The sequence below is a fragment of the Leptodactylus fuscus genome, chromosome 8, assembly GCF_031893055.1.
Source record: "Leptodactylus fuscus isolate aLepFus1 chromosome 8, aLepFus1.hap2, whole genome shotgun sequence".
NCBI classification, from domain to species: domain Eukaryota; kingdom Metazoa; phylum Chordata; class Amphibia; order Anura; family Leptodactylidae; genus Leptodactylus; species Leptodactylus fuscus.
This window is the reverse complement of record NC_134272.1, coordinates 72,896,049-72,908,284: the sequence shown is the minus strand read 5'-3', so window position 1 is coordinate 72,908,284 and position 12,236 is coordinate 72,896,049. Positions and strand designations below refer to the sequence as shown.

Below are 12,236 nucleotides of genomic sequence, written 5' to 3'. Positions count from 1 at the left end.
CATTACTAACACTATACTTGACCTGGAGCACATGAAGCCCTTTATTTGGGATGATGAGGTGTTTTTTTCCCATTGGGCCTATCCACGTGTCTAAACTTTTTACAAAAAGATCATCTACATTGACTTGATATGTCTCGCTCTCCATCTAGATTCTTCTGCCTGCACAGCAGTGATAATGCAAATGTTAGAAATGAAAGAGTTAAAACCAATTACTAAATTAAGAATAAGATAAAGCGTTTTATTGGCACGAACAATTTTTTTCAATGCTGCAAATTTTTACGAGATTTTTATGGCCTTCATTTTAAGTAAATGATAATTTAGAATGTATTTTTCCCGGGCTATGTGCATGAGATACTAAATGTAATTAATTTCTGCTTTTTCCATCACCCCCCTGTATACTGGAGGCTTTCTGCATGCGATACATGGCCTGTAAGGGGCTCTTATTAAAATCTAGATAGAGCTCCATGTACAGGCGAGTTTTCACTACTGGATCATGGTTAGTATGTGAGGACAGAGGATATTAAAGATGAACGTAAGGTGGAATCTAATGGTTACAAAGTTGTGTCTGTACATAATATTACCTTATTCTGCGTATTATTATGCCAGAAATATATTCCAATGTAAAAATTATGTAATTATAATTAGAGATGAGCGAACAGTAAAATGTTCGAGGTTCCATATTCGTTTCGAGTAGCCCCTCAATATTCGACTACTCGAATCGAATATCGAACCCTATTATAGTCTATGGGGGGGAAATGCTCGTTTCAGGGATGGGCAACGTTCGATCAAATTATACTTACCAAGTCCATGAGTGAGGGTCGGGCTGGATCCTCCGAGAAGTCTTCTCCTTGCAGCGTCCCCGCGGCATCTTACGGCTCTGAATTCACTCTACCGGGCATCAGGCCTGGGCAGAGCATGCCCGCACTACAAGTGGGCATGCGCAGTCGGCTCTGCCCAGGCCCGATGCCTGGCAGAGTATATTCAGATCCGGAAGATGCCGCGGGGAAGCTGCACGGAGAAGACTTCTAAAGGTAGGAGAAGAACCAGCGTTGATTGTCCGACTGTATAGCATTCGGCCAATCAATGCTGGTTCTGAATCGAACTTTTCCATTCGAATAGCGAGTGGTACTCAATTGAGTATGAGTATTTCGAATACCGTAGTATTCGATCGAATACCTACTCGATCGAATTCTACTCGCTCATCTCTAATTATAATAAAAAAATGGAATTTCTGAACAAATTTCTCTGAACTTTAGACACAGTTAAGAGCTACACCTAAGAGTGATCTCAAAAAGTTGCATTTCCGCAACATGGGACTTCAGCCTTAGGGTATGTACAGAAACTCCTCTTTATTTTCCGCCATGGTCTAGCCATGATGGAACGGCAATGCATTTCTGATTAAATCAGATGGATGGACCTAATCTCGAGCCGCGGAAACAGCGTCCTGCTATGATCTCTGCCTCCCACTGAAAATAATAGGAGGAAGATTCAGGGCGCCCCCCAAGTCCATGGTCAATTTGTACAAGTGAACATATCCTTAAACGGCAAATACATTAACTTCTTCAATGAAGGCATATCTGTAGGGGGGCAGAGTCCTTCTCCCAAATGTAGTATCCCAGAATTACCCTTTACCCTGGTAACACAGGCTTGGACAATCCATTTTACTAGAACTGAACTAAAATATCATGACCAGTTGGTTCTGAAAGCAAAAACGGCCATGTTTTTCTAATCTTTGTCTCTTCTATATAGCAACTTTGCATATTAATATTATCATTAACCTATAGGCAATTTTACCCAATTGGTACATAAAGACTTGGACATACCTTTCCAGCTTCTTCCAATGCTTTTTTGTCTTGATTTGCAAATCCCGTGAGCATTTTAGCTTGAAATACCCCCGACAATCCGATTAAAGGAAGAAAACAAAGGACAACTAAGCTCAATTTCCAGCTGAAGTAGAAGGAGATGATCAGCGAGGCTGCAATATTTGTTATGGAATTGACAATCATTCCTATCTGGGAACCCGTGGCCTAAATAAAGAAAATTAATAAATAGGCATTTCTATTAGATGATCGGCCAGTCGCATGGAAGTCAACAGATTCCACCAGAATATATTTCATTTATGACTATTGCAAGACTTAAAGAGAATCTTTTACCCCTTGTACTTGAGACGCATCAGTGGCAAGTCTAGTGGTCAAAGCTCCAGGACTGTTATGAGCGTCATCGAACCATCCAATTTCTTGACCAAGCATAGCCTGAAAGCCCACTCGCCTCAATCTCCGGGTCAGAAGCTCTCCAGATTTGGCAAAAGCGAAGCCCTGGAAATAATAATAATGTAAATTATCTTAAGCTGCTATAATGAACTTATCATGATAAGGCGGCATGCACATGACCGAGCATGGCCCTCAAACTGGACAGGAATAGGACCTATCCAGAGTTTTGTGGCACGGGTTGTTGGCCTGAACACGGATCCTTGGAAATCATGGTCATGTGCATGAATGGTGAAATGAATGGTTCAGAGATCCAGGAAAAACCCTGATCGCACACTGAACCAGCCCAAAGTCGTGTGCATGGGCCCTACATATGGTAGTATAATAGCATACTATACTATAATAAAAGTAAAGACTGGGGCACAGGATGCATCTCCATTGACTTTCCAAACTTTGGTCCCGCCATTGCTGCTATGAATTAAAGGGTTGCAGATCGAGTTTAGCACTGAATCCCGTTCATTATTTTACCTTGCACGGTGGTGTCCTGGCCTCTCACCCTAATGAAAATAGTATCAAGGTTTGATTCAAGTAAATGCCACCCAGCTAAATAGCCAAAAGAGTAATTGTGGTAGGAAACCTTATGAGATGATCCAAGACTAAATCAGTCCTTTTTATTATCAGGATCTTAGGGTCCCTGTACTAGGCTTGAGCCTGACTAATGACACCTTTACATAGAGTTTGTATGTTCTCCCCATGTTTGTGTTAGTTTCCTCTAGGCACTCTGGTTTCCTCCCTCCATCCTGATAGGTTAAAAAGGATATTCCACCAACTGTAACTAGGACGCAGTTGGAATTGTTTCTCTAGCCCCCACCATTCCTGAGCAATCAGCCCAGTTAGTTTCAGCATCTAACATGCTCACTAGGCTCTGGGCGGTCCCAGGCTATCTACTCCAGTCCAGGAACGCCCACTTGACATTAGAGAGACTAATTAGCATATTGTGGACTGAAAATAAAAGCACCGATGGATCAGAGAAAAATTCCAACTGTAGAATGATGTCTATTGAAGGATGCAAAGAATTGGAGGTGGTGAAAGGTCCAGTTTAATGTTCATCCTGTGAGTGCTCAAACAATTGGATCTAATGTAGGAAACTTAGATTGCAAGTGAATGGGGGGAGTAGTGACAATATCGGTACATCGCTTTTGTGATGGTGCTAAAAAGGAATATTAGTCACCTGTAAAAACTGGGTAACCAATGACACCCCAGCAATTATCACAAACAGAACGCAGATCCCATTGATCTGTCTAGTCTGCTCAGCTTCATCCGGCAGCGAAAAAGTCTGAAACACAAGAAAGTAAGTATATAGGAAATGAGTCATATTTGACATACACGACCTGAAGATTCTTACACTTTACAGCCCTTCTTAAAGAGGACCTTGCACCACCTCCACCAACTCCTGTCCTTAGCCTTTTCTAATACCCGACCCCTCCACTGATTCCAGCACAGTTGGAATTTTTTCACTAATGGGGTCAGGAAAGGGGGCGTGATTGAAGGACTCCAATCAGAAGTGTCAGAGCTCAAAGTCACACCCCTTTTCTGCTCTTGCCTGACACCGCCCTCCTGACAGTACAGACACTTATTGCTCAGGAATGGTGGGAGCTAGAGAAAAAATTCCAACGGTGCTGGAATTAGTGGAGTGATGCCCATTTAAGCCTGCAAAGAGCTGGAGTTGATTGGTTGAGGTGGTGAAAGGTCCTCTTTAATCTGGAGAATCTGCATCTCTATATGGGCACCTCGCAATGATATGTGAGTTAGTACAGTGTGTACACCAGGGCTCCCTTTAATCGCCAATCTGACCTTGTGCTTGATTTACATTAATGGCAATAGTGAAGAGTAGATATATGGTGTCCCTGTATGTAGTGAGAATATTTGGGTTAGGGTCATTACTTACCCCCAGTACTTGACTGAACAGAAGAGCGTATAGTGGAGTAAGAGTTCCATTAATGGCGGCTCCTAGAGATCCCCCAACCAAATACGGCCATTCTGGAGCGTTGTATTTCAGGATCCTCATCACTACGTTCTTCCCTTTTTTCTTCTTATTCTGGTGATCGTAAGGTGAGAACCGCAAGGTTAGAGGTTATAACACATAACTTTGTGAAAAGCACTGCACGAAAAAACGTAATGCATTGCCAACACGTTTTTGTCCTGTGGCTCGCTACGTGGTGCCTGATATAGCATTTAGTATAACCTGACCATTGTTTTTCTGTCGCCCCGTCCACCATTGATCTGTTTCTTGATATTTCATTACTTTTACCTACAATTCTCTGGAAAACAACAGATAACACGATGACAAACTCCGCTCACACTGTATATATCGCATTTACAGATATCTATACAGTCCTGCTATGTACTTTACACTATTGTACTATATGTAAATGAGAGCCTGGGCCTCTGTGTTAAAGGACATCTGATAGCGTATTATATAGCTGATAATAATATACACTATGAACATGTGGTCTCTACATTGCCACCTATTGGTCAAAACTGGTTCTGCAGTTTGTTTATCCAAATCTGTTCAGCCTTTCCGAAGATATAAGCCCTTTAAGGTCTACTAGCTAAGTGGGTGGTAACACTATATGCTATACAGCACACCAAGACCCTGCCCCAGAGAAACCACAGTGTTACCACCCACTTGTCTAGTAGACCCTAATTTATATCAACACTAAAAGGGCTTATATCTGTGGAATAGCTGAATGGATGTGGATAAACAAAACACCAAAATGCTCAGGGTGACGGCAAATGTAGGGCAATGGGATTTTCATACTTGGTGACCTTTTATATCTATGGGCATGTTTGTCATCATTACCTTCTTTTTGGACTGTTTTTTGTCTAGCAGCTCTATCTCCTCAATATCTTCTATTGCCAGACCAGCTGAGCCATTTACAGTACCAGATAAGGCAACGGGAAAGACATTAGAAAGCTGGGATTTTGTACGAAGCCGAATGGAGTTCCTGTAGAATATATAAGGCAGTAATAAGGGTATAATATGATATATAGGTTTGTATTAGGCAGAGACCTCCTAAAGACTGGACCATGGCTGACTATAGAGTGTAGTAGAGCAGCCACTGCGGGTTAGGCTGGATTCACAATTGCAGAATTAGCTTAAGATCGGAGGAGATAAAAGTCCTTAAATATGGAATATTAATCCCTGATCTGCCAGCAGACTCAAAGCCACAGGTTACATTTCTGAAAATCTATTTCCTACAATCAGGAAAAGATTGTATAATGTCAGTAATACCTCCCATTGCACAGTAATGTAATCCACATCTGAGCACTGTGCGTGGCTGACCTATGAGTATGACGCATTTTACATTGATTTGCCCTTTTTAGAGTCTGGTGAGCCGCCATAGATCCAATACAGCCGTGTAATGTTCAGCTGTTATAATAAGATGATAAACTAAATGTCTAGAGGCAGATTCCAATTGTTATATGATATTATTGTATCAGAGACTCTCAAGCCTGACTCATTATATAGTGGAACATAGCGATGTCTGCTGATCAATAGAAACCATTGTGTGCACTGCAAATGTGCTTACGCCTTCCTACTAATATACAATAGTGTGCAATAGTCATAGTCCAGCCTTACGTACATGTCATGGACAATACATGAATGCAATAAAAGGTAGAAAAAAATCCCCACGGCTCTATTTTTCCACTCATTATATGTGTGCGCCCTACTACCACTTTAACCATATTCTTCCTATACATTATACTGTATTAACTCCATGTCTCTTGTACATTGTATTAACATTTGTGTCTGCTATACATTGTTTTAATTTCTGTTTCACCCTATACAATGTGTTAACCCCGTGTCTCTTATACATCGTATTAATCCTGTTTCCTACACATTGTATTAACCCCATGTCTCCAATACATTGCGTTAATCTCCATATCACCCTATACATTGTTGCAACCTCATGTCTCTTATACATTCTATTAACCTCCATATCTCCCTACAAATGGTATTAAGCTAAGACATCCATTGTATTAACAAACATTGTATTAACCCCTATGTCTCCTACACATGGCATAAACTCCTTATACATTGTATTCATCCCATGTTTCCTACACATTGTATTAACCTCCATGTCTCCCGATACATTGTATTTAGTGCTGTGTCTCACTAAACCTTGTATTAACCCTTGTGACTCCAATATTTTTTGTTGACTATTGTATCTTCCTATACATTGCATTAACCTTTATTTTATCCTATACATCGTGTTAATATCTGTATCACCCTAAACATTGTATTAGCCTCTCTGTTTCCTGTGTATTAACCGTGTCTTATGCATTGTATTAACCCCTGTATCTTCCTATATGTTATTTTAACCTCTGTTTCTCCTTATGTATTGTCTCTATGTCTCTCTATACATTGTATTAACTTCTGTATCTCTCGTTACATTGGCGACCACATTTGCCTTCTACACACTAAGCCTGACTTTTGTAACTACAATGTAAGTTTTCTGCAAATCATATTAACCCTTAAACCCTACATATGGTTTTCTTAAGCTCTTCCTAAATATATTAACCCTGCATTGGAGACAGAGGTCACTATCACATAAATCTCCTATACACTTCATATACATTGTATTAACCCCTTAATACAACGCAGTAGTTGTAACCTCCTCATTGCTTTCTTATTATACATTGTATTAACCCCCTGAAAACTGGTATTTGTTTGGGTTTTTTTGCATTTAGTTGACAGAGGATTTCTTACAATGACACACTGTAACAAACCCAGAGCGGTGTGAGTAGCTCAAGCTGTTTTCCTTCATCTTAATATAAGCCAGAATGACTCTATTGCCAAGAGCAAGCAGAGGACTTGGAAAGGGTGAGACATTGACTGAAATCAGAAAATTTCTATAGATTTTAATTATTAACTGGAAGATAAGTTAATGATAAGTAACTAACCTGAAGCTGGACTGGTAGCTCCCTCTGCTGAACGTCCGCATCCTCTGCTCTGCTGGGTTTTCATCGGCAACTTTTTCTGTTATAAATAAATAAAAAAAATATGAAAAATTCTCCTAAACTCTGCTCAAATGTCTTATCTTATTAAAAAATAGCCAAAATGACACATTAAAATATATTAAAAATTGAGTCCCCCAAATCTGAGGAAAGACCCGTGCCAAAGCAGAAATTGAGATATGCAAAGTGCATAACGATCAAGCCCCTGGTCAATGTATAAACTAAAGTGAGAAATAAAGCAACCGCCATATTGGCATCCAGCCCCTTATCTACGACCTAGCACATTACCCGCTGAGGTGTTCTGGTTTTGCAAAGTGACTAAGGTAAAGTAAACTCCTTTAATTTTCAGCAGTTCTTCATGGGTTCCCATCTCTACTGCTCGTCCGCCATCAAATCCCACAATGATATCTGCACTCCGGACCGTGGAGAGACGATGGGCTATGGAGATGGTTGTCCTTCCACTACGGACCTATGAAAGCAAGATAAAAAATATAAGAACACGTATACAGTTAGGAATTGCATAGAGTGATGGTGAAAGAGAGCAAAGTGAAGCTCAGGATAGGGGATGACAAGCGATATATTTAAGAGGTATTCCTATCTATTAGTCATTTTTTGGAACTTTTTACAGTAACTACAAGACAGGGGTCAGGGGACCCCCCATACTCAGGTTAGGTGTGGGTATTGGGTCTACCAGTCATTTATATCCTGTGTACCCCTATAGGAAAGACATCAAGAGCATGAACTGTATCAAAGCTGACTGAGTGGTGTTCTTCTTTACCGAAGAAATTAATCCATACCGAATTGTATCTAGTGTAAACCTAAAAGATAAAGACGAACTACTATTGCAATGGCAAAGATGGCGGCTTCTTCTAGGTATTGCAGCTCACCTTAATGGGGTAGAGCTGATATGCTAAACATATTCTAACCTTATCTTATATGTCATTATACGTATTAAAGCAAACAGTCGTATTCCAGTTCACAATCTCATAGCGATCTTTCTGACGATATCAAGCTTGTTGTGTCATTACTTTAGTGATGGAGATAATGGATATATGAGATAAGATAAGAGCTCCTACTGATTCCACTATCTTGTCTATCTCTGATCGGCCCAATAATATCATAAAAGTCTATTCAGTCCAGAGTCAATGTCGCCATCATGTAATAATAATTTCTGCCCTTGATTCTCTTCTTGTGGTGCCTGACAGTAGGAATATTCCGCCACACATCATGTGTATTAGCCACTTATACCAACCCCATGTTAGTGCTGGATGAGATGCAATAGATCTCAATGTCATTCTTTGTTATACAGAAAGTCATTGGAACAGGAAGCTTCTTCATTGTGTGCAATATCTTAAAGGGGATTCATAAGATTTAGGGTTTGCTTGGCTACTTTATAGGAAAGACTAGGAACAGTTCACACTGAAAAGTAGATGCTTCGGATACTGTGTCTGTGCTGGACTGCGACATCATATCACCTGCAGAATTTGTTGGTAGCAGTTTAAACTATTATTATTTATACAGAATATTGGGGGACTTATGAAAAAGCTTTCAAGGCCGTTTTATGATGTAGAAAATCTGCAAGTTATGATGCATGAATTATGAGTCATAGGTGAACTATATTTGGTACAAGTTAGAACAGTAGACTAGAGGGCTTCTGTACAGGTAAGAATAGTGGGCTGGAGGGCTTTTGTACAGGTTAGAACAGTGGGCTAGAAGGCCTCTGTACAAGTAATAACAGTGGGCTGGAGGGCCTCTGTACAGGTTAGAACAGTGAGCTGGAGGGCCTCTGTACAGGTAAGAACAGTGGGCTGGAGGGCCTCTGTACAGGTAAGAACAGTGAGCTGGAGGGCCTCTGTACAGGTAAGAACAGTGAGCTGGAGGGCCTCTGTACAGGTAAGAACAGTGAGCTGGAGGGCCTCTGTACAGGTAAGAACAGTGAGCTGGAGGACCTCTGTACAGGTTAGAACAGTGAGCTAGAGGGCCTCTGTACAGGTAAGAACAGTGGGCTGGAGGGCCTCTGTACAGGTAAGAACAGTGGGCTGGAGGGCCTCTGTACTGGTAAGAACAGTGGGCTGGAGGGCCTCTGTACAGGTAAGAAGAGTGAGCTGGAGGGCCTCTGTACTGGTAAGAACAGTGGGCTGGAGGGCCTCTGTATAGGTTAGAACAGTGAGCTAGAGGGCCTCTGTACAGGTAAGAACAGTGGGCTGGAGGGCCTCTGTACAGCTAAGAACAGTGGGCTGGAGGGCCTCTGTACTGGTAAGAACAGTGGGCTGGAGGGCCTCTGTACAGGTAAGAACAGTGGGCTGGAGGGCCTCTGTACTGGTAAGAACAGTGGGCTGGAGGGCCTCTGTATAGGTTAGAACAGTGAGCTGGAGGGCCTCTGTATAGGTTAGAACAGTGAGCTGGAGGGCCTTTGTACAGGTAAGAACAGTGAGCTGGAGGGCCTATGCACAGGTAAGAATATCTGAGGTAAGGGCAACTAAAGATGTGCCAAATTTATTGGGTTGTGTATTACTGTATCAGGGGCACACATAGAAATAATGGAGCCCAAAAACAAAAGTCATAATTAGGCCTCCATTGCTAAAAATCCTTTACCACCTCCACCAATTTAAGTTCCTAGAATCTGTTAGGAATAGTCACTGCTCTACTGATTGGAATTTTTGCCTCCAGCCCTCATCATTCCTGAGCAACAAGCGCAGTTAGTTTTGGTTTGCTATTTAGCTGTGTAATGGAAGAAGGGCGGGGTCAGGCAAGGGGGTGTGATTCAGAGCTCCAATGAGAGGCAGCCAGTGTCAGAGCTCAGAATCACACCCCTTTCCTGCTCCTGCCTGACACCACCCACCTGACAGTACAGAGCCTAAATAGTATCAGGCACCAAAACTAACAGCAGTGATTGCTCCGGAACGGTGGGGACTAGAGAAAAAATTCCAACTGTGCCAGAATCAGTGGAGCAGTGACAAGTAAATGAACTAGATTTGGTGGAGGTGGTGAAAAGTCCTCTTTGATGTGTTTCAACATGTCTTTCTACTCATCTGGACATACCAACCTTATTCAGTGCTTCTTGTACCACAGACTCACTCTCATTATCCAGGGCTGACGTGGCCATGTCAAGAAGGAGGATTCTTGGATTTCGGACAAGGGCCCTTGCAATTGCAATTCTCTGCTTCTGTCCTCCGCTCATTTGTCCTCCACCTTCACCAACCATCGTGTCAAATTTCTAGAAAAGAAGAAATCCCCCCCCCCCCAATGTGAACCATTTTTATGTAACACTTTAGCTCTTTGTTCCTTATGCAGTTTGATAATGATTCGCTCTAAGTAAACCCTTTGGTTTATCCTCTTTCACAAATGAATTAGGTAACGTATTGTCACGTAATATTACTGCGGCATTTACAGAAAATCCTCTTTGCCTTGTTTTACCTCTGGTAAGTCCATGATGAAGTTGTAGGCATTAGCTTCCTTTGCAGCAGTGATAATGTCATCCATCGTGACCCCATCTCTTCCATATCTAATATTTTCAGCAATGGTGGTAGCGAATAATACTGGTTCCTGTTCAACGATTCCAATCATGGATCGCAGCCACTGAATGTTAAGGGTACGGATGTCATGTCCATCTAAGGTGACCTGGGGATGAAGAAGTCAAATCTTGAGTATAATCTATGGCAGGGGTAGGGGACCTTCGGCTCTCCAGCTGCTGTGAAACTACAACTCCCAACATGCTCCATTCATTTCCATGGGAGTTCCAAGAACAGCAAAGGAAGTATGCATGCTGGGAGTTGTAGTTTTGCAACAGCTGGAGTGCCGTACGTTCCCTATGGTCTATGGAGTCCGCATGTTTTCAAGCCAGAAAGTAAAATGTTGTGTGTTGGCTCCAGATTGTGTGCACAGATGACATGATAGACTAGTAGACCCTTGTAAGTGGTTGTCCTTGGAACAGGCTAAACTCATCCAGGGCCCAAACTCCAAATGCATAAGCAGAGTTCTGTCAATACTATGCATCATTATCTATACAGTTACCTTTCCATCCGATGGGTCATAAAATCTTTGGATGAGTTGTACGGCAGTACTTTTTCCAGAACCACTAGGTCCGACAAAAGCCGTGGTCTCACCAGGTTTGATGCAAAAATTGAGATTACTCAGAATCTGGGAATTAGAAAGTAACAATTTTATGTCAGCCAAGCCTTCCATTAGGTTCAATTCAATTGCAATATCTCAACTATATTGGACTTATTTCTGCCAGGACTATACTTTGATTTTTCAGTCTCCCCCCTTTAAGGGTTGTGAAACCGTCTCACAATGTCAAGTTAACTTGTATTATTATCTGTCATTTTTACTGTGTCTGCATATTCTGCCTCTTATGGAGGTTAAAGTCTGAATTCTGTGCTTTAGAGCTTGGAATATATCAGTATTACATTGGAATACAAGTAAGTATACTGCCAAATAAAATGATGTAAAAAAAATAACATAAAATAATAATTCTAGGATGAAAAAGATCAAAATATTAAAAAAAGAAAAGAAAATACGACGCCGTAATGAAAAAAAGTGAATAAAAATATGATCACGTCATACTGTGATGATAAAACTAAACATAGTAATATCTGACGATCCATACCTTCACATCGGGCCTTGATGGATAATGGAAATTGACATCATGGAACTCAATAACGCCCTTCACATTATCTAATTTGTGGCCTTCTTTGGACATACAGTCAATTACTGGAGTCTTGGAAGATACAAAATTGTCAATATTTATCACCTTGGATTACATGATCGATACATTAATATATAAAGCCAAACACAAGGGGATACCCAATGCCATGTATGCAAAATAATGTATATACATATGCATTAAGAATAGGTTATTGATGGTTATGGTACAAAAAGGAATGAATCTAATAATTGTAGGAAAATAGTAAAATGTACAGTACAGTATAATTTCTTTGAGATGAACACCATAAAGTGGAATCTCGAATGAGGTTGCAAATATGAATGGATAAAAGCATCTGAAAA

At 41.1% G+C, this 12,236-nt stretch overlaps 1 protein-coding gene across 1 annotated transcript in view; it reads right to left on the bottom strand.

Annotated features, from left to right (window-relative positions):
• Positions 1–12,236, bottom strand: part of LOC142216417 (bile salt export pump-like) — a 42,552-nt gene that overhangs the window by 7,018 nt on the left and 23,298 nt on the right. Inside the window, exons 12-22 of the mRNA XM_075284223.1 lie at positions 11,839–11,949; positions 11,244–11,369; positions 10,647–10,850; positions 10,276–10,446; positions 7,518–7,698; positions 7,176–7,251; positions 5,071–5,215; positions 4,156–4,305; positions 3,439–3,543; positions 2,154–2,315; positions 1,824–2,027 (exon numbers count right to left, since the gene is read on the bottom strand). Coding sequence (XP_075140324.1) covers positions 1,824–2,027; positions 2,154–2,315; positions 3,439–3,543; positions 4,156–4,305; positions 5,071–5,215; positions 7,176–7,251; positions 7,518–7,698; positions 10,276–10,446; positions 10,647–10,850; positions 11,244–11,369; positions 11,839–11,949 — 1,635 coding nt within the window. The remainder of the gene's footprint in view (positions 1–1,823; positions 2,028–2,153; positions 2,316–3,438; positions 3,544–4,155; positions 4,306–5,070; positions 5,216–7,175; positions 7,252–7,517; positions 7,699–10,275; positions 10,447–10,646; positions 10,851–11,243; positions 11,370–11,838; positions 11,950–12,236) is intronic.